Source organism: Acanthamoeba castellanii (genome assembly GCF_000313135.1).
Source record: "Acanthamoeba castellanii str. Neff unplaced genomic scaffold scf7180000084763, whole genome shotgun sequence".
NCBI lineage: Eukaryota > Discosea > Longamoebia > Acanthamoebidae > Acanthamoeba > Acanthamoeba castellanii.
In genome coordinates, this window is record NW_004457323.1 from 437911 (window position 1) to 463647 (window position 25737).

Genomic DNA, 25737 nt, shown 5'->3' on the forward strand with positions numbered 1-25737 from the left:
AGGAGGGCGTGGCTGATTGCCCTACGCGCGCAGAGAGTTGAGGGATTCGCCGAAACAAAAAAGTCACCAGAAAAGACAAGATTGAAATTGCCAGTGGCGCAAGCAAGAGGAAGAGAGACGAGATGGAGACCACAGGAGAACTGGAGAGGGAGAACGCCAGGCTGAAAGAGGAGGTGGCCCTACTGACCCGTGCCCTTGCAGCCTTCGAGTCGCCCACGAATTCGAGTGCGCCATTGGCAGATGAACAAGGTGCTGATTTTAGAGTTTATTTCTTCATTTATAAATGATTTATTTCTTGATTTACGTGGGTAGCCCCTAATATTATTTGTGTAATAATTATATTGTTTATTTATTTATTTGATATGTCTATATATTTATGTAGAGGCCCGCCGTATATTCGAACTGTTTGACGCCGACCAAGACGGTCTCCTCGACGAGCCAGAGCTGCGCCAGCTCGCTGCCCACCTTGGTACGCTCTAAACCAACTCTATATATATATCTTTATTCTATTTAACAAATATGAATATAATATGCACTGACTGGTGTACATACGCGCACAGGTGAGGAGGTGGGTGGTGAAGGATGGCCAGCGGGCGAAGGCTGGACGTTTGACCACTTCTACGGGTGGTGGTCGGCGCCCGACGAGCAGCCACCCGCCTCTCCCACCCCTGCGTCCTCTCCTCATCATCCGACTCTCGCAGCACTTCGCGCCAAGCTGAGGTGTCGCACGCACGCACGCACGCACGCACGCACGCACGCACGCACGCACGCACGCGCATTACTTCTAAGATTGGGAGCGCAGGTCGAAGCACTACATGCGTACGGTGTTTCGGCTGGTGGAGAAGGCCAGCCAAGCGCCTCCGCCGCAAGTCCAGACAACCACCGGTTCGTTGGCTCTCAACTCGGCTCTTGACCTCTCTCCGTAGACCAAACCAACCAAACCAACCAACCATCAGACAAGGGCAAGGCGAAGGACAGAGGGGTGGAAGGCCCTGCGGACGCGGAAGCCGACGAACTGTGTAAGATCGACGTCAAGGTGCGCCGCGATCGTGAGTAGGCCTGTTGGCGCCCAGGCGAGATCTGGGATATGAATCAAGCAAGTCTCACTCGGCTGTGTGGCGAATGCAGGCGCAGGTGGGTCCTTTCGAGACAGCGGCGTGCGGGGCTGTTCTCAGCTACGCGTTTTCGCCTGACGACGCCCGACGTACGCCGCCCGCCTGATCAGAAGACTGTGCAGCCCCGCACGCATGGGAGCCGGTTCATATGGTCTAATCCAAACCCACCAACTTACTGTCTTATCGTCGGGCGGGTCTTTGCACTCTCCACAGAGTATCGCAAGCAGTACCAGGCCAAAGACAAAGGAGCGCTTGTCTCGCTCTATCTCACCATCAAGGAAGGCGTTGATGGTACCTGTATTTATCCTTTTTTTGTACAATATTTTATTATATTCTTATTACTATTATATTTATATATATTTTATTATTACTCGTTTGCTGATCACTCTGAGGTGCTCACAGACTTTGAGTTGGGCGAGCTGGCGGGCAACCTGAGGAACATCCTGCTGATGACGAAGCACAACTACCACTGCGCGGATTTCAAGATTCAGGTGGTCCGCGAGAACGGCGAGCGCACGTTCAAGATCACCCTCATCTTCGAGCACAACTCCAGCCTGGAGTATGTCACAGGCAGGCACTCCTCGTCCTATCTACTCCTTGCTTTGCCTGACTGACCCACGTGCTATCGCGCGTGTCGTGTGCGTGTCGTGTGCGCGTCATGTGCGTGTCGTGCATGTCGAATTAAAAGGGATCTTGACGGGTTTCCAGATTCAGCGGCTGGACGCGCAGCTGGAGCTGTCGGAGGCGCCCCTCGACGAGGCGTCCAGCGAATTCATTCGCGCTCGCGCCTCCCTTTCGGCCCTCGTTCACCGCTCCGCCGTTGGTGCGCCCCGCCTCTTGCTATTCAGTTTTTCTTCCGTGTTTTGTTGCGCTGCTGCACTGTCGGAAGCTGTGGTCTGATAGCCCCCCTCCCCCTCTGCTACTATCACTGTAACTGGTCCCAGACTTCGTGCGGGCCATCATGTCCGACGGCGAGGAGCAGAGGCCGAACGGACAGCGTTCGGATCTCATCGCCCTGTTCTCTGCCCTCCGGTACCGACGAACTACTTGAGTCGGGAGATTGCACCCACTCGCGTTCGCTAACCAAGCGTGTGTCGCGTGTGTTGCGCGCGGTTGTGTGTGTGTGTGTGTGTGTGTGTGTGTGTGTTCTCTCATCAGCGATGTTGACCTCAACTTGCGGTTCGATGATGTGGGCGACTTGTTCCGCCAGGCCTTCTCCGATGCACCTGTCGCCGACCTGCGAGGCTGGCCCACCGGTACTCAGCCCACACACAGCCGCCGCCACCTCCGCCGCCTTCAAACTAACGACATTCACCTCGGCCGCCCATCCGTCGTAACGCCCCAGCCAAGGTACTGGTGGCCGGACTGCTGCGCAGCGGGCTCTCGAAAAAGGACGAGGCCGACGCGGTCCTGCGGTCGTCCTACGCCAACGTGAAGAAGTTCCTCCGTGGCCTCGATTCGCTTCGCTTCCAGATCGGATGTACGCGGCCCGCCCGTCATTCATTCACGTCGCTGCAATCTGTCCACGACGGTCTAATGAGTGTTTCTCAAACACAACGTTGCTCACCTCTTAACCTCTTGCGTGTGTGCTTTCTGCGTGACATCACACACACAGCCAACATCTTCCAGTTGAAGTGCAACAACCTGGACATCATCGCGTTCCTGCCCACAGTCGTGGAGCTGGGCCTTTCCGGCTCCAGCACTTGATGATGGCCTTCCTCTTTTTTTGTCTTCTTTGTATACACTCAGCTGGCCCACAGAACCACTTACACCATCCCCTGCGTCTCCAGCTGTGCATGTGCGCGTGCGTGCGCGGTCGTGTGCGCGTGCGTGTGCGGTCGTATGCGGTACAGATGCAAGAGTGTTTAATGCGATTTAGCTCTGGTGCATGGCTACGAGAGAGGACCACCACGTGGCTGACAAGCGGCCGGCCGAGGAGGGAGTGGGCGGCGCGGGCGTCAGCGGACACGAACCGCCCGACACGGCCGAGCACGTGCAGGGCGCGCACGACGCGTCGCTGTAGCTGTCGACCGTCGGCTGCGGGTAGGCCGTCGCCGCACCCGCGCCGCGGCAGTCACGGAACACGCCCCGGTTGGTCACCGGGAACGCGGCCGACGAGCTGTTGCCAGGGAACTCGATTCCAGCGCCGTTGCATGGGAACACCGTGTACTCGCCGCCCCAGGTCACACCGATGGAGGCGTCGAGGCCGGCCACCGGCGCCCGGCTGCGCACGTCGCCGGGCCGCAGGACCAGGGCGCCGTACTGGTCGACCCGCGCGGCGTTGATGCCCAGCTGTACCATGCCGCGGGCGCCGTCCAGGGCCGCGTTGGCGCCCAGGCCCGCCGCGCCGCCGCGGAGGAGCGCATCGGTGATGGTGATCGTGCTGTCGGACGCGGACGAGATGTAGGCGAAGCCGCCGTCGCCGCCGGGCTGCTGCTGCTCTTGATCGCCAGCGCCGCCGGGGCCGCCGAGAAGGGTGAGCTGGCCTTCGACCCGCAGCTGGCTAAGTTCAGACGCGGCCATTAGTGCGTAGCCGCCAGACGAAGCAGCGCCCAACGTGTTGCTTCCACCCGCCTCTGCGCGCCAGCTTGTCAGGTCCAGTGCCCACACACACACACACACACACACACACACAACATACGAGAAAGAGAGGCAAACGCACGGCCTTGGAGCAGGGCGGCGCCGGTGATGGTGATCTTGCCGCCGGTGTAGGAGTGGACCAACACCAAGGGGGCAACTTCGTCGCGCTCGGCGCGCCTCAGCAGCCTCTCGAGCGGCTGCGCCTGCGGATCCAGGCCCAGCCCTGCGTCGCCGCGCGTGGCCGCAGGGGCGCGCCGTACCGGCTGGGGCACGTTGCGCAGGTTGACGTCGCCCCGCTTGCCACCGATGATGGTGACGTCGCCCGCACTCACCGCCGCGCCAACGTTCACGGACTCGATCCCGCCTCGCGCCGCGCTGCCCGCTGACGGCGCCGCTCCATCCCACCACTCTGCTCATACGCAACACGACACGACACACATGGTACGACACACAGTGAGTGTAATTTGTCGCACACGACACGACAAACGACACGACACACGGTGAGCGCACCTGCGTCGACGCCGCCGGCGCTGCCGCCGGAAATGCGCAGGCTGCCGCGGCCCCCGCCGACGGTCAACACGGAGTCGTCCCGCATGTGCACGCCGGCCCGCAGGTCAGTTGTGGTGCCCACCACGTAGCCCGCATCCACGCTGCCGCCATTGCCCGTGCCGTTGACCGCGTTACCGCCCTGGCCGCTGACCAGATCGACCGCTGGTTGATGAATTGGTGACGTCAGCAGTCGACCAACGGCGTGGGGAGGATCGCAGGTGCGTACCGTTAGCGGTGATGGTGGACGAGCTGAAGCCGCGCACGAAGGCGAGGGCGCCCTGGCCTCCGTCGCCGGAACCGCCGATAGCCGCCCCGCCGTCGCCTCCAGCGATGCTGATGTTGCCGCCCACCGTCACACTCGCGCCCAGAACTACATTCATCACCACCAACCACATTAGCAGCTTCTTCTTCATCAACATAAGAAGTGGTGCCGTACCTGCTAGTCCAGCGGGGGCGGCCCAGCCGCCTGGGCCTCCGCGGCCGACGCCGCCGCTGCATCCGGTGATGACGAGGTGGCGCTTGACAGACAGCGCGGCCCCGAAGGAGTTCAGAGTGACGCCGCCCTGGTTCGCAGCGAGCTGGGCCGGCTGGGCCAGGCTGCAGTTGCCGCCCCAGCCGGCGGAGCCCTCGCCGCCGGTCGCGCTGGTGAGGTGCATGTCGCGGCCGACCTGGACGAACAGCGAAGGCCGCCAGGCCTGGCTCCGCTTCACCGCGATTGGCTGTGCCACGTCATCCGAGTCGCGCTGGTGATTGGGTGTAAGTAAAAGCTGCTGATGTGGCGGCTCTAGAGTGGAGGGAGTACCGCGAGCAGGAAGCTCGGGCCGACGTTGCCGCCCTGGGCGCCTCGGCCTCCGCGGCCGCTGGTCAGGGTCAAGTCCCTGGCGACCGTCACCGTGCCCGCCTGCACCATCACCAGGCCCGCCACGCCTCCGTCGCCACCGAGCGAGTCGTCGCTCGTGGTGGCGTTGCCTCCGTCGCCCGCCCGCACCACCGCGTTCGTGTTCAGGGCCAGGTCGCCGCCCTGCCAGAGCGAAACAGTCGACGAACCGCCGCGGCCTGTGCCTCGCCACGAACCAACGCGCAAGTCAGCACACGAGGAACCTTCACTCCAATGGAGCTTCAAGAGAGTCGGGCACCGCCGGCCTGGGCGCCAGCGCCGCCGGGACCAGCGACAAGCTGCAGGTCGTTGGACAAGGAGAGCCGTCCGCCGAGGCCCACGGTCAGATCTATGTTTCCTGCGTTGCCGCCGTCACTCCTGCACACACCACGAATGTCAGTCCTGGAATGATCATAGTTTTCTTAACTCCGAGAGTTGGAAGGGCTGCTGTACGTTCCGCTGCCACCGCTTCCGGTCTGGAGGAGGAACCCGGCCTTGGAACTGTTGACAGCCAAGGCGTTCATGAGGAGGGACAGGGTCACATCACCCGAAGCGCCGCCGATGGCGCTGCCGCGTCCACCATCGCCAGAGGCCGCGACGAACGAGCCTCGGACATAAAGCCTGCCCGAGACGGTGTTGGCTTCGGTCGGTGTGGGGTCCACGGAAGGCGCCGGGGCCACCTTGACGAAGCCGCTTGCGCCGCCGGCCGCGGCGTCGGCCGACTGCAGCGCCACCTCACCCCGCACCTCCACCGTCGAACCTGAAACCACCAGCGACACGTTGCCCGTGTTACCGCCAACCACGCCCTCCTGCCCATAGTGCGAAGTAACCGCCAGGTCGCCCTTGACCTACAGTAATCACGAAACGTTGCGTGATCAGCGCTTGCATGTCGTGTGTCGTGTGTCGTGTGTCGTGTGTCGTGCCGTGTTGTGTTGTGTGCGTTAAGTTAGGTACGATGATGTCGGAGGTGAGGAAGGAGGCGCCGGAAGCCCAGCCGTCGAGCATGGGCGTGCGAAACTGGCTGGCCTGGGAGGCCGGGCCGCCGGTGACCCGGAGGTCGCCCTCGATCGTCATGCGCGTGTAGGTCATCACCAATCGGGCCAGGCTGAGCGACGTCAGCGCCACCGAACCACCAATCGCTACCTTGCCGCCCTGGATGGCCATCCGCCCCTCAGCCGTGCCTGCGCTCACACCAACAGAGAATACATAGGAGTTAAAATGGGCGGGCTCTGGGCTGTGAGCTCAGTGGCGAGCGTACTGGGGCCGCCGACGATGAGATCGCCGGGGTGCTGGAAGTCGGAGTAGGTGAGGATGAGGGTGGTCGAGGCCGACGTGTCATTGGACGGGTTGAAGACCGTCAGACGGCCCTTGTTCACCACCATGCCGAAGACCACGTTGAAGGAGGTGGTCGACAGTTCACCTATAACTCCGGTGTTAACATTCCACACCTTGTTGTGGTCGGAGTTAAAAAAAGTGGTCTTGGTACCATTGATGTAGAGGGCGCCCTGTTGGATGGAGACGAAGGCCACATCGACGGCCGGAGCGCTCTTGGCGATGGTGACGGGCGCGTAGTTGATTCCGAGGACGCCGATAACGGCCGTGTCCTCCGGCCCGGGAATGCCAGTGCCGTCGCCGCACTGCGTCCAGGTTGCGGGGTCGTGCCACAACCCGCCCCCCGCCACGCTCTGGCACGTCAGGGCGCCCACCAGGGGCCACGGGTTGATGATGATGAGTAGCGCGACCACCGCATGAAGGACCCACAAGGGTCGGCTCATTGTGGTTTTGTTGTTCATGAGTGTTCGTGTCCGGGCGTGGTTTGAATGGCCAAGGGTCCGCGGGGTGGTGAGATGTTTGAAAGAGGGTGTGCGGTTGTTGCGCGAGATAAGAGTCGGCGCGAAGTGGCGAATGGGAGACGAGGTGGGGTGCAGTGTTCTCCCAGTGGGCGGCTCTCTTCATTTTCACCAATGGGCGGGCAGACCACACTCGTCCTTCATCTCCAGTCCGGAATGAACCCCTGCGTTCATCACACCGCGAGGGCTTCGAAAATAGACAAAAACAAGAAAATGTTAAAATTAAAATCTTCAATTTCCAGGAAAAGATTAAAGAAAAAGAAATGAACGTAAAAAGTACTTTTTAAATCATCTCGAGACATGGATCGATTCGTGACGAAGAGCAAGCGACCGGGAGCTTCCCCTACGAAGAAGCAAGAGGATGAGGAGGAGGGCGGACTGGCGTGGCCCTCACCCCCCAAGCTCGTAGGCAAAAAAAGGAAATCAAACGAATTGGCAGCGAGAGAGGATGAAAATGAACAAAATGCGTCAGTGCAAGATGAAAGAGAGGTAAAGAAACCGAAGAAGGCCGTGGTCGGCATGCGTCGCCCGGCGGGCAAGCACCAGACGTCGGAGGTCACCCTCGAGAAGCACGACAACTACAACCAAAAGCTCACCGCCATCCTCGCAGGTATTACATTTATTATTTTATCAATGTTTCTTTACATTTAAAAAGAAATGTTATTTAATTGCTGGCGCTGTGGCAGAGCTGGGACAGATCGAGAAGTCGAAGGGGCAAATGCACAGGGCCAGGGCCTACGAGAAGGCCGTGCGCGCTCTGCGCAACCACCCAACCGCCATCACCTCCGTACGGAGCACTTTCCGCGTGTTGCTTCGTGCGTGTCGTGCGTGCGTGCGCTGATGCTATGGTGTCGTGCAGGGTACGGAGGCGCAGAAGCTCGATGGCATCGGCAAGAAGATCGGCCTCAAGATAGACGAGATCCTGGCCACGGGTAAGCTCAAGAAGCTCGACACGCTCAACGAGGACCCGAAGACCAAGGCCCTCAACCTCTTCCAGCAGGTCCCTCCTTCCATCATCAACCATGGTCATCCTTGAATGCTACCTGATCACAGCACACGCACCACCGCACACGCACCACCGCACACGCACGTACGCACACGCAGATCTCTGGATTTGGTCCGGTTGCTGCGAAGAAGCTGATTGATGATGGTGTCACCACGCTCGAGGACCTGGAAAAGCTGAAGCACACCTTCACGCACCACCAGAGGATCGGTGCGTACGCACTCTTCACTCATATCAACTGACGCACACGCACACGCACACAACACCTCACCCATACCACACGCACACGCACCACCGCACACGCACACGCACACGCAGGACTCAAACACTTTCACGAGTTCAACGAGCGCATTCCGCGCGCGGAGATGGAGCAACTCGAGAAAATCATCAAAGAAACGCTGTCCGAGGTCGACGAGGAGCTCATCGGCACCACCTGCGGCAGCTATCGACGAGGCGCCGAGTCCAGCGGCGATGTACTGCCTTACAGTCCCTATTTGTTGTCAGTTGTTGGTTGCTAATGGTGACGCGCGCACACACGCACACACGCACACACGCACATGCCCCACCGCACACACACGCACACACGCGCACGCACAGATCGACGTCCTGCTCACACATCCGAAGTACACGGTGGCCACCAAAAAGAAGCCCGAAGCGCAGTACCTGTCCCGCGTCGGTAAGAGTCGCGTGCCTCACAGCATTTTTTTAAAATTATTGATTTTATTTCGTTTAATTGATTAATTTTATTCATTTATCTGTTTTTGGTGGGTTGCAGTGGAGGCGCTGAAGCGGAAGGGCTTGATCACGGACGACATATCGCAGGGCAGCTCCAAGTACATGGGCGTCTGCAAATTGGTACGTCGTGGACTGTGTGCCTCCAACGTTGACTCCACACTAATGCCCAACGCCCGGTTGAACAGCCCGACGATGAAGATGAAGCGAAAGAGAAGAAGGAGAAGAAGAAGCAAGACAGCGAAGGGGAAGAAGAAGAGGAAGAAGTAGAAGTAGAAGCAAAGAAAAAGAAGCGCCTGCACCGACGAATCGATCTGAGGGTGATCCCCTACGAGAACTACTACTGCGGACTGCTCTACTTTACAGGTACCCCTCTGCGCACATACATCATTGCAGTTGTTTTTTTTAATGTTGGCTGTGCTGAGCACCACACGCGGCCGACCACACACCTTGAACCACCGCCCCCCCCACACAGGAAGCGATTTCTTCAACCAGCAGATGAGGAAGATCGCTCTGGACCGCGGGTTCACCCTCAACGAGTACGACGTGTGCCCTGGTACGCAACACACAACACACCATCAATGGCCGATGGCCGCACTGAGGGTGGAGGGCTGATCACACGACACACGACACGCTCGGCACGCAGTGGGGTCGACGGGGGTGAAGGGCGACCCGATCGAGGTGCACAGCGAGGAGGACATCTTCGAGCTCCTGGGCATGACCTACAAGAGCCCCGAACAGCGCAACCTCTGACCACACGCACACGCACACGCACACGCACACTCCATTGTCCATCGTGTACACTAAAGAGAGGCACCTTGCGTATGTGGGAAGAGCTGTTGTTGCAATGCTTGTGTGAAGGTGAAGCGAATGATGTGGTCACTATCGCCTTCTACATCCCAACCTGAGCGCTTCACTCCCTCTTCGTGGAGGTCTTGGAGGCGGAGCTCGAGCTGGTGAGCCGGCCCAGCACAAAACCGACAAAGAGACCCACCACGCCGCCCACCACGAAGATCGCGCCCACCGCCAGCTGGCCGAACAAAAAAGAAGCCATTCGTGAGCGTCCTGTCCCCCCTTGTGCCCGCTACGTGTCGTGCCGTGTCGTGCGAGGTGCGTGCGGTGCGGTGCGGTGCGTGTCGTGTCGTGTCGTGTCGTGGGTACCTTCTTGGTGTTGGCCAGGTGCTGCACGTCCTCGTTCAGCATTTCGATGATCTGGTCCCTGGAGGAGCGAGGAGCGAGGAGTCAGCCCACGCGCGTGGGAGGAAATGGAGCGAGGCGGGAGTACATGGCGGAGACGGGCGCGGGAATGGGCGCGGAGGCGACGCTCTCGTGACCGCTCAGGGCGAACGCCTTGAGCTGCTCCAGCGAACGGCCTCCCGTGTAGACGTACTGCTTGCCCTGCTTGAAGCTTCACGTGCGCGGGCACAGAGTCAGCCTGTGCGTGTCGTGTCGCGCGGCGTGTGCGGTGTGTGCGGTATGTGCGTGTGGCGTACAAGATGATGGTGGGGAAGCCCTTGATGCCAAAGCGCTTCTTCACGAGAGGGTTCAGCGTGGCGTCGACCTGGAAGCAACACACGCGTGCGTGAGCGCCCGGGCCTGGGGTGAGGGTGGTGTGGTGGATGCAACGTTGCGCACCTTGGCCACGGGGACGGTGCCCTTGAGCTCGGTGGCGAGGGCCTCCCACGTGGGTGCCAGCGACTTGCAGTGGCCGCACCAGGGCGCATAGCTGTGTGCGTGTAGCACGAGATGAATGCAAAAGAAAATGGGAAATGGAAATCAAATTAGAATACGATTGTTGCCACTTCTGCAGACTTGATGATGAAGAGCGAAAGATGGAGGGAGGGGAGAATGGAAAAAGTACAATTCGACGAGCCAGTTGCCGGTGGTTGATCCGGAGGTGGCCTGGGTGAGGTGCTCGAAGTTGTCGTCGTTGAGTTCGATCACGTCGCTCGAGGCGCCCGCAGCCGCACTGGTGGTGCACCACACTGCCAGCAACCCAACTACCACCAGCACCACAACCAGCCACGTCTGCCTCATCTTCTTCGTCCTCGTTGTTCAAGAAATATAATCAAAATAAACAAAATAATGAATATTTATAATAATTATTTTGATTTGTAATTCAGAAAAGAAAAGAAAAGATGAAGGCGAGTGGTAGAGGAGGAAGGACAGACGAGGCGGCAGACGAGGGGCACGAGCTGTAGGCCGACTCGGTGCAGCTGCACGGCACGCACGACGCGTCGCCCGAGCCATCGGACACCGGCGTCGGGTAGCCCACGCTCGCGCCCGACCCTCGGCAATCCCTACGTTCACGTGCGGTGAGTGCGGCGCGCGCGTGCGGTGTGTGCGGCGCGCGTGTGCGGTCAAGTACCGGAAGGTGGAGCTGAGGGCGAGGGCGAAGGAGTTGGCCGGGTCGGCGGCGAAGCTGATGCCAGCGCCCGAGCACGGGTAGACCGTCCACTCGGCCGCCGTGAGTGCGATCGAGTGCGGCGGGTAGCGCGTCGACGCCGAGACCGACGCGTTGCGGGCATCGCCGGCCCGGAGCGACAACCGGCCCGACTGGAACACGGCGGCGCCGTAGGTGGCGGTGGCCAGCGCCGGACCCCGCTCGCCGTCGAGCGAGATCTGGGCGCCCTGACCCGCCGCGCCACCGCGCAGCACCAGGTCGCCGAACGTGAGTTGGCCTTCGCTGCGCGCATAGAGCAGACCTATGCCGCCATTCCCTGCGCGTTGTGTGTCGTGTTGTGTCGTGTGCGGTGAGTGCGTGTCGTGTCGTGTGTTCTGTCTCGTGTGCGATGAGTGTGTGCGGTGTGAGCAGGACATACCGCCGTTGTCGCTGGCCGAGGCCGAGTTGCCTCCGTCGCCGCCCAACACGGTGGCCGTGCCGCGGAGGATGGCGCGCCCGAACGAAGTGACCGCGACCTGCGCCGAGCCGGCGTCGCGGGCGCGCCTTAGGTTCTCGCTTCCGCCGTTGCCCCCCTTCACGTAGAGCTTGCCGTTGATCGTGATCACGCCCCGGCCGGACGCGCCGACAGCCGTGGGGTTGACCAGGTCGGCCTCGTCGTCAGTGGCCGGCTCCTCGCCCGCCTTTCCACATCCCCGAGGTTAGTGTGCGCGTTCCGTGGTGCGCGTGCGGCGGTGTGTGCGATTGCATTACCACGTTGGTGATGGCGAAGCCGGTGTCGCCGCCCACAAGCGAGACGTCGCCCGCTGTGAAGGCAGAGCTGTCATCGGCCACGATGCTCATGGTGGCGGGACTGCCTGCCCTCCCAGCAGCACCCTCAACCGACCCTGCACCCGTCGGAGTTGAACCACGGTCGGAGCTATAAGAAGGGGCTTGTGTGGCTTTGGCCGGAGCTGCTGCGTACCTGCGCTGACGCTGCCCGAAGGCCCGCTGGTGACGCTCACCAGTCCTGCCACGGTGACCGACGAGCTTCCATGGAGCGAAACGCCCGCGAACAGGTCTTGGCTGTTCGAGCTCGCAGCCACGTCTCCGCCATTGCCGGTGCCGTTGACCACGTCGCCGCCGCGGCCGCTCGCGAGCGTGAGCGAACCCTGGATGTCAATCGAGCTGTCCGTGTCGGCCGCCAGGAAGGCGATCGCGCCTTGGCCCCCGTCATTCGTGCTATTGACCGAGAGACCGCCGTCGCCGCCGGTCACCGATACCGACCCACCCACGCCGATCGAGCCCCCGAGCGCTGGTGCCCACATCAGCTTTCGTCAGCAAAAGAACGAAAACGAGGATTGGGGGGGCGTACAGGTGATGGCGGTGACTCCGGCCGAGCCACCCCGCACGCCAAAGCCTTGGCCGCCGCTGCAGCCGCCGATGGAGATGTCGCCGGCGACGGCAAGTCGGGCGCCGTAGACGTCGAGCACGATGCCGCCCACGTCGCCGGTCAGGCTGGTGGTCCGGGCGGCGATGCAGCTGCCGCCGCCGCCGTACGTGGAGCCATTGCCGGCCGGCCGGCTCACCAGCCGCAGATCGCCGCCGATCGCAACCGACAGCGAACTCTTGTGTGCGCTCGTGGTGGTGGCCCTCTTTCGGATATCGCTGACCGGCGCCTACACCAAGAAACCTCTGTGAGCACACACGACACACCAGGACACGCACGACACGGTGGTAGTGGGGCCACGTACGGCAGCCAGATAGCTGGTACGGGAGGAGCCTCCCTGGTTGCCGTTGCCGCCGCGGCCGCTGGTGAAGACAGCATCGCGCTTGACCGTCACGCTGCCGGCTTCGACGATGAGCAGACCCGAGACGCCTGCGCCCACAACAGGTCTCAGAGCCGCCCGACATTCGGGGGACGGGCAAGGGGGGGGGGGAATGAACGAACCTCCGTTGCCGCCGTCGGTGGAGTTGGGGTGGCCATCACCGCCGTCACCCGACATCAAGACCGCATCGGTTCCCACGTCGATCTGGCCGCCGTGCTGAACGCTCAAGAGCGCAGAGCCGCCCAGACCTCCGCCGAGGCCGCCCTGACCGCCGGTGAGGGCCAGCTCACCCGACACCTTAACCGTGCCCCCGTAGGCCACAACCACCTTGGCATCCGCGCCAGCACCTCCGCCGTCGCTGTCCACAAAAGCGAAAGCCAAAGTTAAGATAACGAAAAGACCACGAGAAAGCTCAGCTCAGCTCATGAGCGTACCTGCCGAAGCCGCCGTTGCCGCCCTGCACGACGATCGACGCGACCTTTCCTTTGGCCGCCAAAACACTGTTGTAGAGCCCCAGGACAACGCCACCGGCGGAGCCGCCTTGGCCACCATCGGCACTGCCACCGTCGCCCGATTCCACGAACACGACGCCTGCAGTGCAGTACCGTGAGAGGTGGGTTTGATGACGTGGCAAGAGCGAATGACTGTGATTTTTACCTCCGACGATGATGTTGCTGACCGAGACGGGACCGCTGCCAGATGGCTGGTCGACGTCCTGGGCGGTAGCCAGCTCGACAAACCCGCTGTTGGCGCCGGCGCCGGCGTCAGCCGACTGCACGGCCAGCTCGTCGCCGACGGTCAAGTCCGTTCCCTGCGCCCAGAGCGCAACGTTGCCTGTCGCACCGCCACCGATTTCTGATTGACCGTAGTGCGAGGTGATGCTGACATCCCCCTTGACCTGCACAGCGCTGATGGTGAGCCACCTGCAGGCACTCGCACACACCGCACACAGGGGAATTGAAGGTACTATGATGGCTGACGATTCGGCGCCCAAACCGGAGGCGAGCTCGTTGAGCAGGTCCGAGTCGACGGTCGCGGCGTCGGAGCTAAAGCCACCGGTGATCGTAAGACGACCTCCGACGGTGACCCGCGAACTCGCGACAATGGCCCGCGCATAGCCGCTCGCCGTGCTCAACACGGAGAGCGAGCCGTCAATCGCCACGCGCGACGAGGAGACTCGCAAGTAGGCGGACCCGTCTGTCACGACAACAATCGTTAGGTTATCAGAAGAGCGAAGAAGAGCGAAAGCGAAAGTGAAAGCGAAAGAGACAGTACTGGTTTCTGCCGAGGCGTTGAGCGAGAGGCTGCCTGAGTGTGTCAAAACGCCAGAGTCCACGATCAGCGTGGCGTTGCCTGCCACGGCCAGTTTACCGGTAGACAGCAGAGCCGCCGTTTCCACGAGCACGTAAGCCGCACGCAGCTCACCTGAACTCACACGCAAAAGTGCCCAGTTTAGATAACTTCTTACCCCCCCTCTTCCCCGCTTTCGTTCTTCTTCGTTCTTCTTCCTCCCTTGTGGGTTGTAATCGGACCTTTGTTGAGAAGTCGGCCAGAGTTGACCAGGACCGCGGCAACCTGCACGGGGGCGCTGCCTGAGGCGATGGTGACGTCCGCTTGCTGCGAAGACCCACCGATGGTGGCCACGTCGTCGGGTCCGGGGAGGCCGCCGCCGCACCCGGTCCATGTGCTGTTGAGATGCCAGTCGCCGCCGGCCGCCACGCTCCGGCAGCTGAGCGCGCACGTCAGCCAGGGAGCAACCACCGCCACCAGAAGAAGCACACAACAAGCCAGCTGCAGTCGTTGGTGTCTAGCCATCATGGCTTCAGTGTTCGACACGCGAGTGTTGCAGTTCGAGGGTCGTTTGTTGCTCGCTGCGGGTCCGGTGGGTTTGGCTACGGCCTCGCGTGGTTGGGCTGCCGTGTCGGTCTGCGCTACGGTGGCGGAGGTGTATCACCACCCGGGTGGTTGCGCGTACGGAGTTCGGTCCCGCTCTCGCGTGGTTGGCTCGTCTTAGTGCTGCGTGGTTCGCATAAGTCATAAATTGGGAGATTGCAACAACAATAATAATAGCGACCAATCCACTCCAGCGGGCTACATTAAAAAACCCCAACCAATAATAATTTTCGCACCCACGCGGTGGTTGGCCCAAGGCACTGAATCGCGATGGTGCGGAGTAGTGTGGCCCTGCTGCGTGGCCAGCTCGGTGGTCAGCTGGCTGGCGTACTCGTAGGTCGTGCGATGTGGCTTTCCAAACAACACGCTCTGCAGCTCCTTCCCACTCACACTCTGTACCATCTCACATTGTGGATTGAGTGACCACACCACAAACCGCAACCTCCAACTCCCCCTGAAACACTGGCAATGAAGCTAATGATCATCACAACACTGGAGGAGACAACTGGACTTTGCATGGCAGCCATGCTCATCATGTGCAACAACAATTAGTCCAGTGTCCAGTAATGGTGGCTGTGCCCATCAGTGGCATATCCAATGCTGATGTTGTGGTAGGTTGGGTTGAGCACATTTCTCTTGTGGCCATCATGCAGGGACCTCCTTCATGAAGCTGTCCATTGTCACCTGGGCTGCTTCTGCACAGCCAACATTCTCCACAATGGCCAGAAGGAGTAGCCAGTGCCTGTGATCCTTGAGGCCAGGGAAGACCCCCCCAAGCTCACATGCCCAGGAGAGTGGTGCTGAGCCATGTCCAGGCAGTGCACCTGTGCAGTGCTGCACAACCAAGGGTCCAGAGCCAGGGGAGGCACCCCTGCCTTCCTGCACTCAACATTCACCAGTGCAAGCATGGTGCTGACATTGGAGGAGGAAGCACCAGTGCCTGTGCCCTGCCACTGTGGAATTGTCTGGTTGCCAGGGTGGATGAGGGTTGGTGATCTGGGGATTGGCACTGATGAGGGAGGAAAGAGGCAATCAAACATCTGCTGATGCTGATGCCCACTGAGGTGTTTCCCTCCTTGACAATGTGGTAGCCTTGAGACATGTTGCCTGCTCATAGTGGGGCTTGTGGAGGGCCAGAGGGGCCTCAGCCAAGGAGTTTGGCTTGTTAAGCAAAGTAAACTGGTTGGCCAGATTGCCCCCAAAGGAGTTGTGGTGTCTGGTGATAATTTCAGCCACTTCCATTGGGACTCAACTTGGTGGTCTCAAGTCCTGCTGGTATCTGGCCAATAGGGTGCTGTGGGTATTTTCCAATGCTCAAGTTTGGAATCACCCTCAAAGCACTGAGTGTGGCCAATCCCAGAGTGGACCCTGTGTGTATCTTCCCAGGCCAGGTCCTGAACATTCCTGTGAAGTGAGCAGAGATGGTCACTGTCATGAACACAGGTCACCCAAACATGAGTGCAGGAGAGACTGCCACCTTGAGCAAGTACCTCCCTCGACGCCTGGTCCACCTGAGGCGCAGGGGCAATGGTCCAGGCCTCAAAATGCTGTGACACAGCATGTTATTAAGGCCTGTGGGACATGAACAATAAAGAGCCATTCTTGCATTCACTCCAGCAAAGATCAAGGCTTTGACCATGGTGACAAGCCTGCAGACACTGTGTGAAGGGCTCCTTGCCAATCTCATGTTGGACCAAGAGTGGGACTGCACACGCCTCCCCACTGAGTGCCTGTTGTCAGTGTGCTGGATGGCGCTCATTAGATCCATTGCAACCTAATCACCCCATCCCTTGCCTTGCCTACAAGTGTGCCTGATGATGGTCATTGAGGTCACCCACATGCATCTAGTGTGTGTTGTGTGTGTGTCATGCGGTGCCATACCATCCACCCAGGTGGTGAATGCGTAGGAGGAGGCAGTCAAGGCAAGCAGCAGCCCAACAGAGGCCTGCACAGCTTTGAGGCCAGCCAGGCAGATGACATTGCTTCTGACGCTCTTGAGGCCCTACACTCACAACAGGAAGGGGGCTCACCTGGTGATGACAGGGATTGGCACATAGGCTTGTGCAGCACACCATACACATCAGCACTGCACCAAGCCAGGCCTTCACTCAATTTATAAATTGAGGTTACTGGAGGTAACATGAGTTACACTCCTTGGAACGCTCTCTGCGTTGTTTTAACTATTTATTTCTCCAAGAAGAAAATAAATAGTTAAAACAGTACCAGTATTTCATCTTTCTTCTTGCTTCCTCATTTGTGTAGGCTACCATTCATCAGCCTAAGTCAATCAATGAACACTAGTTCTTCCTCTTCTCCATCATCCTCCCCAGAGCACAAGCCTTCCCTCTAGGAGTCACTCTGGGAGGACCAAGTCAATGACTTGAAAACTGAAATTGAATCCATCATCAGCACTGCACTTGCCAATTTTGTTAAAGCTCATGGTGCAGGCTCAGCGCCAGAGGGGAACAAGACTTCCAAGGATACCCCCACAGGATCCTCCTCCCCAGCGCCTTTGCCTCAAGCGGCAGCTGCTCTGATCACACCTGCAAAAGCTCCAACACCTCAACCCATCATTGTCACTGCCACCACCACCACCACCACCGCCCCCAAGGAGGACCTCACCAACTATATTGCTGCAATGTCGCCCTTCACTCATGGGCTGGATGATCCCCTCAAGGTCATCCACAGGCTGGTTCAAGGATACACTGTCATAGATGGCGCTTCCTTCCCCAATTCCTCCAACATGGGCCTCTCCAAAGACAAAAAATGATCCATCACCCGCATGCAGGAGGCCTTCAAGCTCTTCCACACCATCATCCAGGCCTCTGCCCACATGGCACAAAGATTCCTGGCAGCCTCCAACAACCTGGAGGACATCGTCTCCATCACCCTCATTGGGATGAGGGAACAACTCCACATGCACAACAAGGCCTGGATGACCAAGGTGCTCCCAACCAAGGCCCTTCTGGCCTTCAGGGCTCTGGAGGGGTCGTTGATCCTGTCCCATGACAAGGAACAATTCTTCATAGCGCTCAAGTTTGCCACGCTCAAACAGCAAGCCACTGGCACAAAGAAACCCAACAAGTGGTCCAATCACTTGGGCAGCAGCAACAACAACTACAACTCCAACTCCTTGCCCTCCTCTAAGGGCAAGAAACCTTATTTCAAGCCATTGAACTTGTCCACCTCAAGCCCTGGCGCCGGCTCTGGCGCCACACAGGATTATGATCTCTCTGATCAGTGTCTGTCAAAGAAGAACAGCAAATCACAACTCATAGTCAATATGCAGCTTCTAAACTGCTTCATGAGGCCACCCAAGTTCAAGTTCCAGTCTCTCTGAGAGCTGGCGGATCTCCTCCATCCAGGCGACTTCCTCATCACCCTTGACTTCCAGGACAGCTTCCACCATGTGGAAGTTCATCCCCGTCACCAGCACCTACTCGCCTTCCACTGGAGGGGGACCCACTACACCTTCCAGGCGTGCCCCTTCAGCCTGAACACCTCCCCATGGATCTTCACAAGGTTTGTCCACGCCACCACCAGAGCCCTGGCTGTGAGGGGCATCCAGTGCATGGTGTACATGGACAACATGATCATCATGGCCCCAGACAAGGCCCGCGCCATTGAACACTGAGTGATGGCCCTCAAGGTGATCACTGGCCTGGGCTGGCACATCAACCATGAGAAGTCTTTGCTGGTGCCAAGCCAATTGAAGGAGTTCCTGGGGCTCACCATTGACATGACTGGAGAGCCTTGCTTCTGGGTGCCCATGGGCAAAGCCCACGCCCTGAAGCATGACATTGAACGCCTCCTCTGCGCCCATGACCAGGATGGCCAAGTCCTGGTTCGATGGGCAGTGGTGGTGGCGGGCCACTGCTGCTCTCTCATGTGAGCAGTCTTACCAGCTCACCTACTCCTGTGCAACCTCTACTGCGATGTTGTGTGACGCAGGAGCTGGAACAGCCACATCCACCTCTCTGACGTGGCCCAGAATGACCTGTGGGAGTGGATGGCTGGCATGGCGACCTGGGATGGGCGTCTGGCGTTGATGAGACCATTTGACATGGTACTCAACACTGATGCCTCCCTCACTGGCTGGGGTGGGGTGCTGAGGGACTTGAGTGCTACTTCAGCAGGCTGGTGGCATGGACGCTGCTGGCACATCAATGAGCTGGAGTTGAAAGCAGTCCTTCAAGCCCTGCGAGCCTTCCAGCCAATGCTCTTGAACTGCTCAGTCCTTCTCCAGTGTGACAATGTGACCACTGTTGTGTACATCAACAGGCTGGGTGGACGCAGTGCTGTGCTGAACAAAACTACATGCAAGATCCTCAAGTGGTGCGAACAGCACCACACCCAGCTCTCAGCCCAACACCTACTGGGCCTCAACAATGGCAGGGCCAACCGCCTGAGCCGCCTGTACCTGCAGCATGAGTGGTGGCTGGCCAACCACATTTTCCATTTGCTCAACCGCTGCTGGGGCCCACACACCATCGACTGCACAGCAACCGCATTGAATGCATGCCTCCCCCGGTTCAACAGCCATTTCCACAAGCCAGGGTTGGAGGCAGTCAACTGCCTCATGCAGGACTGGTGGTGAGACAACAATTGGGTAGTCCCGCCCATAGCCCTCATCCCCAAGATCATGGCCCTGATTTGCCATCAGTGAGCCCAGGCCACCATCATCGTCCCAGTGTGGAGGGGCCAGCAGTGGTTCCAGGAGCTGCTGGACCTCTGCTCAGCCCCACCAGTCCCCATCCCCAATGAGCCAGCCTCATTCCCCTGGGAGGGCCACAATGCGCCCAAGCCCCTGCACAACCCCAGGTGGAACTGGGTCGCCTGCAGGATCTCTGGATCCACAGGACCACTGGCTGGTCCACCAATGCACTCACCTCCCTCAACGACACGCTAGCGCCCTCAACCTGGCGCCAGTACTGCTCCTCGCTAGTGCGCTTCAGGGACTTCTGCCGCTGTGAGCAGCTAGATTTCCTGCCAGAGCCGGAGGACGCAGTTGCGTCGATAGCCAACTTCATCGAATTGGCGACCAGAGGCCTCCAGTGCCCGTCCATGACCATCAACTCCTTGCTGGCCACAATCAACACACTCTACAAACCAATGGGTCTGTCCCCCACCCAAGACCCCCTCATCCGCCGACTGCGACGGGCCCTCGTGTGAACCTGCACGCGCAGGCCCATCGACCATGGCAAGACCTTCGACCTCTCAAACCTGGCCCAGCTCTTCTGCAGGTGGGGCGTGAACACGTCCCCCGAGAGGACAAGAGCCAAGCTCATCGCCCTCCTGTGTGTCCTCGGCGCGTTCCGGGTCTCCGCCGCAACGCTGCCGCTCTTCAACGACGTCACGATCAACGACTCCAGCAGCCCCCGAAAACTGGTCGTGCCGGTCTCCGGCTACAAGAACGACCTGTACGGGGATGGCCTCACAGTCCCCATCTTCGAGTGCTCGGAGGCGGCTCTCTGCCCTGTGCGCACGTTCCAGCGCTGGTCAGAACAGACCGCGCACATCCACGAGAGAACTCGCAACTGCCGCATCGTCTTCGAACTCCAGCGCCCGTTCAACCGACTCCAACCCGACCGATGCGCCGAGATCCTGAAAGGGGTGGCCCGCGAGGCCGACCTCGACACGGCCGCATTCACCGCCAAGACCTTCCGTAAATCGGGTATCATGGCGGGGATAAGAGCCGGCGTCGAACCCGACGCCCTGTTCCGCCTGGGCGGCTGGAGAGACCCCAACACCTTCTGGCGTCACTACGTCGTGCGTCAAGTCCCGTCTTCCTACTCCGATATCCTGTTCAACGTCGACAGCGACCGCGACGACGCCAACAGCGATGCCGACCTGTAGCCCGACGTCTCTGTACGAAACAACGCAGAGAGCGTTCCACGGAGTGTAACTCATGTTACCTCCGGTAAGAGGAGTTATACGAAGTGGGAACGCTCTCTGCGTACACCCACCCTCCCCCCCTCCTACTACTCGGAAGCAAGAAATATGAAATGCCGGTACTGTTTTAACTATTTATTTTCTTCTCGGAGAAATAAAATAGTTAAAACAACGCAGAGAGCATTCCCACTTCGTATAACTCCTCTTCGCTGTATTTCTTCGAACACCCCACAAAACCCGAAGAAAGTGGTCCTACAACGCTCCCGCGTTGAGACCACAGCACACGCCCACAACACGGAGCAAGATGAGAAGAGCATCAGCGCAAACCTGGCTCGCTTCTGCACGATCTCAACCACCGCTTTCCCAAATTTCCACTCGAATCGGCGCACGATCTGCTGCGATCCTCACTGGCGCCGCCGGGTCGTCCAGCCGCTCAGCCAGCCTTCTGAGCACTGTCGCCACTGCCACCCGACCCAATTTGCATACGCCCTTCACCACTGCTGCCTCGGCCACTCTGTACGCCCGACCACTCCGATCTTTGCCTTTTATTTAATCGCTCCCCACACACAAATCTCATCTCTGCTGCGCTTGCGCAGTCGCCGCTTGGGGCTGAATGGGCTCGCGCAGCCGCTGCGGGCGGGCCTCAGATCCAAGCTGCCAGGCGGCCGACGCAGCTACTCCACCGAGGTCCCGGCCGCGGCCGAGACGGCCAAGGGTACGCTTCTGCGCTGTAGCACATATGTGTGCACATCAGGCCTGGTCGGGCTCTTAACCCTTTGTCCCTTGCAGTGGCAGAGACGCCAGCGTCCCTGGACGCCCTGCGCGCCGAGTTCTATGAGTTCCAGAAGCGGACCCTCAACTGGAACGTACGTGCACACCATAATCATTATCCAGAGCGATCTTGAATTCGCACTTGAATTCGCACAAGGTCTAACGATCCAACCAATGATGATGGTGATGGCGATGGTGATGGTGATGACGGTGATGCAGATCGGAGGCGTTTCGGTGCCCAAGGCGGTGCTGTGGTTGGTGTTCTTCCAGTTCCTGGGTCTGGCCCCGTACAGCTTCGCGCTCGAGCGCAACGAATCTGTGGTCTTCGTCCGCGAGTACATGGAGAAGGTGCAGAGCATGGCCGAAAGCTCGGGCTTGCCCCTGGGCGACGATCACAACCAGCACATGCCCAGTTTCACCCGCGGCTTGACAGGCTGGGAGCGCACCGCCCTGCACAGCGTGGCTTCCGTGGCCACACTCTCGGTGATCGCGTTCCTGTACGTACACTCTCTGGGTCGCCATGGTTCCACGCTGACTCACAGATTGCGCTCGTATGCTGTGTGCTGTGTTGCTGTGTACAGTTGGGCGAGGAGACGCACGAGGCGAAGCTTCAACTCGTTTATTCTCTCGCGTGCCTTGGGCGAGCCTACGGGCACTTACCCCATCACCATGGAGAACGTGGTGCGCAAGGGCGACGCGCTCAAGATCAAGGGCGAGGGCCTCAAGAGTGTCAGGAGCGATGTCGTCCGCCTGGCCGGCCTCAAAGCCGTGCAGGCCTCCGTCGGGCTGCTGCTCGCCTCGACCGCCTCCTCCTACGCATTCACCACCTGGGTGGATGGTACGATACGTCACACACACACACACACACACACGACACACACACGCTAGACGCATGTGGCTGACCTCGATGACCGTCGTTGGGCACACTTGTAGGCAAGGTAAGGGATGGGGTTATCAGGTTCCGCCGCAGCGACGTGCTGCAGGGCGAGACGGCGCTCTCCCTGGTCCTGCTGTTCAACTTCCTCGTCAGCTGGGCCGTGCTGGTCTACCAGCCCTACACCATCTTCCCCTTCGTCATCAGCAACGTTCTCATGTCATACCTCCGCTTCACGGACAGCACGTACAAGCATGTCACCCTGCCCGTACGTACTCCGCAAGACCACACACACACACACACACATGTACGAGGTCGCGTGTTCAACTCAAACCTAATGTTGTGTGCTGGCGACAGAGCAAGGAGACGCCGGTTGTGACCGAGCACAAGGCGGTGGAGGAGGTGGACGGTGGCAAGGAGTACATCACCTTGACCGAGAAGAAGTCCGGGTCGGGCTGCACCAGGACCGAGACGCGCGTGTTCGTTCCCGACGCCGCCGAAGCCGGCGGCAACGCCCAGCGCACGCTGGACATCACAACAAAGACCGAAGGCGACGCCGACACCCAGCGCTCGCTGGACACCACGACAAAAACCGACGCCTGAACGCACCATCCTGCATAGCTCTCTTTTTATTTCTACCATTCGCGCATTCACAAGCCAAGTTCCAGTCTCCTCACCGTGTGCGTCGCGTCGTCGTGTGTCGTGTCATGAGCGTGTGCAATGCGCGCGTGCGTGTATGTTATGTACAGACCTCGAAGAAGACGAAGACGAAGTTCAGTCCTTGAGCTTGGGGCACTCCTCGTCGACCAGGTCGGCGACGTGCGCGAGATCCTCTTCCTCGGGGTCATCAGCGAGCTGGTTCTTGAGGTCGCCGGCCTTGTAGGGCAGCACGACGGCGATGATCCGCTCGGCGTAGTGGAGAGCGACGGCCATCCCCACCACCAGCACGACGACCACCGGCCACAGGAGCATGTGGTCGATGAGGTTCTGCAGCAGCGCAAAGTAGGCGTCGATCAGCCGCACCAGCCAGGTGCCCATCTCCGCCCAGCAGGTGACGAACGTGCGGAAGTAGCCATCGACCGAAGAGCCGACCGTGTACACGATCGCCAGCGCCACCCGCTCCAGCAAGCGGTAGCCGTGGTGGTCATCGTGGTGGTGGCCGTCATAGTGACCTCCGTGGTGGCCGCCAGGGGCACCAGGGTGAGCCCAGGGCATGCCACCGGGGCCGCCCGGGTGAGCCCAAGGCGCGCCACCGGGCATCGGGTCGACCAGGAACTTGGGCGGCTGCGGGTCGACGTAGTTGATGTCGCGGCCGTAGTCGCGGGGCGGGACCGGGTCGACGTGGTACTGGGGCGGCGGTGGGAACTGCGCCGGATCGGCGAAGGCACCGCCCGAAGGTGGGTTGGGGAGCTCCTCGCGCGGCATCATCATCAGCACCGGCACATCGATCTGGATCTGCATCTGGTCGGACGACGAGGCCTGGTCGCCGAGCTGGGACCTACGGCGGTCGATCGGCGCGGGCAGGTCGATGGCGGTGTCGGGGGAGGAGGAGGCCTCCTCGCTGTTCCAGCCCATGTCACTTGCCTCCGATGAAGGTGCGCCCGTCCAGGCGTCCTCCGGGCTCATCACGGGCCAGCCCGCCGGCACGTCCACTTTTATCGGCTGATCCTCCATCGCCAGCGGCGGCTGCTGCTGTTGCAGTTCGACCTCCTCGATGATGAGGATGGCCACCTGCGGCTCGGAAGGCGGCAGGCCGTACACCGGCATCGGGTTGCCATAGTTCACTTCTTTGCCGTAGTCCATACCACCAGCGCCACCGGGGTACGCGCCACCGTCACCAGGGTATGCGCCTAGTCCCGGGTTAACTTCGTTCCACCACGCGTGCGGGGGCTCGGGCTGGGTCTGCTGGCCGCCCCACGGGCGATGGTGGTCGTCGTGGTGGTGATGCGGCCCATGAGCGCTGAGACCCGAGTGAAAAGCCAGGAAGAGGAACGCGGCGGCGACCATCAGGCCCACGACGGTGTTGAAGACGCACCGGCGCTTCTTCTCGGGCTTCGAGTCGGCGGGCTTGTCTTCGTCGGTGGCCTTGACGGAACGCAGCACGATCGACGGACTGACATTGTCGGGAGAGCCGATGAGGAGGTCGGAGAGGAACATCTCGATCTCCTGCTTGCGTCCGATGGGCACGTAGGCCGCGGCCGCACTGGGCTTCTTCCTGACCACCCGCCCCTTCTCCATCCTCTCGGAGGCGGCGGCCACAACCCCGCGGTTGGGCATCAGGAACCGGTAGTCCCAGTCCTTACCCGCCCCGGTCCTGCGCTGGAGGGCGATGGCTTCGACCTGGCTCTCGACCATCGAGCGCAGGGTGGTCAGGTCCACATCCACCTCGGAGGGCAGCCTCACCAAGCCCAGCGCCACGTCCGTCCTTCCTTCCCAATGAACGACGATAAAGTCGGAATCATCCATCACCAGTCTCTTACCTAACCAATCTTATCTATCTCTCTACTGTTCTGCCTATCCCTTGTCTTTGTCTGTAAGTGGAAGGTGGTGGTACTTCTTCTCTGGCTTCGTGTGGACGAGAAAGGAAAGTCCGATTTAGGTAGGTGTGACAGGAAAAAGGAAATTTCGTGGTGTTTACCCAACAGCCGTCAAGGCGGGATAAAAGGGGCTGGCATTGGAGAAGACCGCTCTGTGTGAGATCGCTTGACCCACCAGAAGAAAAAAAAAGAAGGCGACGAGCCGCTCTCGACAGGTTCGACCCCCTCGAATCATCTTCTCTGCTGCGAGGCTGGGTGAAACGAAAAAGTGGAACCGGAGCAGAAGAGGATAGAATCGAGATTAGTTTTTCGAACCACTTCAACGTGGATTATTAATCTTTGTTTGTTGATGCTCTCCTTTGTTTCTGTCTCTATCTCTCGCTACCTCTCTACCTCTACCTCGGGCGGGTGCAGGATTATGAAGCTTCTCGGACTTCTTTTGGTCGCCCTCTTCGTGGTGGCGGCGAGCGGGAAGCAGTGCGCGACGTTCGACCGGCTGATGGACTACGACCCCACCGCCCCCCTTCCCCCGGGATACAGCGAAACCGGTATTCCAGGCGTCATCCTCAACGAACACAACAAGGTGGTGCGAATCGACAGCGAGCCCGGCCAGCGTACGCACTGCACTCACCTCGCAAACTGATGGGGTTAATCTAAATGTACCCCCCCTTCGCTTTCTTCATCTCTTGTTCTCATCTTTCTCGTTCTGCTCTCGTTGTACCTGCAGCCGCCAACTTTGCCCATCTTCAGGGCGTGTCCAACTCCTACTATGGCTCGCCTCTGTGCGTGCTCATCATTGACTGCGGAGCCGCTAACGCTGGTGCCCCGCCCAGCCCTGCCGTCCATTCTTTTCTT

At 59.9% G+C, this 25737-nt stretch overlaps 10 protein-coding genes and 1 pseudogene across 10 annotated transcripts in view; 8 read left to right on the forward strand and 3 right to left on the reverse strand.

Moving 5' to 3' along the window:
- Positions 1-122: 122 nt before the first annotated feature.
- Positions 123-2822, forward strand: ACA1_244850 (EF hand domain containing protein; the record flags this gene model as incomplete). The annotated part of the gene is made up of 13 exons (XM_004335400.1): positions 123-225; positions 383-469; positions 561-720; positions 803-885; positions 927-1036; positions 1129-1204; positions 1329-1406; positions 1518-1678; positions 1824-1938; positions 2060-2147; positions 2274-2371; positions 2461-2595; positions 2731-2822. 13 exons carry the CDS (start codon positions 123-125, stop codon positions 2820-2822), a joined length of 1386 nt encoding a protein of 461 aa, XP_004335448.1.
- A 59-nt stretch (positions 2823-2881) lies between these two features.
- Positions 2882-6896, reverse strand: ACA1_244860 (uncharacterized protein; the record flags this gene model as incomplete). The annotated part of the gene is made up of 12 exons (XM_004335401.1): positions 2882-2905; positions 3012-3691; positions 3778-4104; positions 4206-4406; positions 4471-4614; positions 4681-4987; positions 5047-5300; positions 5381-5499; positions 5575-5881; positions 5915-5969; positions 6076-6302; positions 6380-6896. The coding sequence occupies 12 exons, from the start codon at positions 6894-6896 to the stop codon at positions 2882-2884; spliced, it is 3162 nt and encodes a 1053-aa protein (XP_004335449.1).
- A 594-nt stretch (positions 6897-7490) lies between these two features.
- Positions 7491-9459, forward strand: ACA1_244870 (DNA polymerase beta, putative; the record flags this gene model as incomplete). The annotated part of the gene is made up of 10 exons (XM_004335402.1): positions 7491-7581; positions 7658-7758; positions 7831-7971; positions 8151-8184; positions 8293-8447; positions 8572-8650; positions 8750-8829; positions 8895-9072; positions 9182-9262; positions 9353-9459. The coding sequence occupies 10 exons, from the start codon at positions 7491-7493 to the stop codon at positions 9457-9459; spliced, it is 1047 nt and encodes a 348-aa protein (XP_004335450.1).
- A 160-nt stretch (positions 9460-9619) lies between these two features.
- ACA1_244880 (thioredoxin domain containing protein) lies at positions 9620-10743 on the reverse strand (the record flags this gene model as incomplete). The annotated part of the gene is made up of 6 exons (XM_004335403.1): positions 9620-9736; positions 9868-9925; positions 9992-10114; positions 10200-10267; positions 10342-10432; positions 10568-10743. 6 exons carry the CDS (start codon positions 10741-10743, stop codon positions 9620-9622), a joined length of 633 nt encoding a protein of 210 aa, XP_004335451.1.
- An 82-nt stretch (positions 10744-10825) lies between these two features.
- On the reverse strand, positions 10826-14730 carry ACA1_244890 (uncharacterized protein; the record flags this gene model as incomplete). The annotated part of the gene is made up of 13 exons (XM_004335404.1): positions 10826-11006; positions 11075-11426; positions 11529-11790; positions 11861-11994; positions 12072-12401; positions 12462-12765; positions 12841-12965; positions 13038-13273; positions 13350-13506; positions 13573-13813; positions 13883-14112; positions 14191-14340; positions 14448-14730. The coding sequence occupies 13 exons, from the start codon at positions 14728-14730 to the stop codon at positions 10826-10828; spliced, it is 2985 nt and encodes a 994-aa protein (XP_004335452.1).
- A 2860-nt stretch (positions 14731-17590) lies between these two features.
- ACA1_244900 (uncharacterized protein) lies at positions 17591-18442 on the forward strand (the record flags this gene model as incomplete). The annotated part of the gene is made up of 3 exons (XM_004335405.1): positions 17591-18050; positions 18174-18330; positions 18352-18442. The coding sequence occupies 3 exons, from the start codon at positions 17591-17593 to the stop codon at positions 18440-18442; spliced, it is 708 nt and encodes a 235-aa protein (XP_004335453.1).
- A 3-nt stretch (positions 18443-18445) lies between these two features.
- ACA1_244910 (uncharacterized protein) lies at positions 18446-18989 on the forward strand (the record flags this gene model as incomplete). Its single annotated transcript, XM_004335406.1, has 3 exons — positions 18446-18696; positions 18760-18874; positions 18945-18989. 3 exons carry the CDS (start codon positions 18446-18448, stop codon positions 18987-18989), a joined length of 411 nt encoding a protein of 136 aa, XP_004335454.1.
- Positions 18990-19920: 931 nt separating this feature from the next.
- ACA1_244920 (uncharacterized protein) lies at positions 19921-20664 on the forward strand (the record flags this gene model as incomplete). Its single annotated transcript, XM_004335407.1, is given in 2 exon segments — positions 19921-19976; positions 19995-20664. The coding sequence occupies 2 exon segments, from the start codon at positions 19921-19923 to the stop codon at positions 20662-20664; spliced, it is 726 nt and encodes a 241-aa protein (XP_004335455.1).
- Positions 20665-21004: 340 nt separating this feature from the next.
- Positions 21005-22948, forward strand: ACA1_244930 (uncharacterized protein; the record flags this gene model as incomplete). The annotated part of the gene is made up of 7 exons (XM_004335408.1): positions 21005-21216; positions 21297-21415; positions 21490-21566; positions 21691-21968; positions 22053-22309; positions 22405-22613; positions 22703-22948. 7 exons carry the CDS (start codon positions 21005-21007, stop codon positions 22946-22948), a joined length of 1398 nt encoding a protein of 465 aa, XP_004335456.1.
- A 986-nt stretch (positions 22949-23934) lies between these two features.
- ACA1_244940 lies at positions 23935-24635 on the forward strand (annotated as a pseudogene).
- Positions 24636-25300: 665 nt separating this feature from the next.
- ACA1_244950 (uncharacterized protein) overlaps positions 25301-25737 on the forward strand; it is a gene marked incomplete at both ends in the record, with an annotated part of 1319 nt that continues 882 nt past the window's right edge. Inside the window, 2 exons of the mRNA XM_004335409.1 lie at positions 25301-25496; positions 25610-25702. Coding sequence (XP_004335457.1) covers positions 25301-25496; positions 25610-25702 — 289 coding nt within the window. The remainder of the gene's footprint in view (positions 25497-25609; positions 25703-25737) is intronic.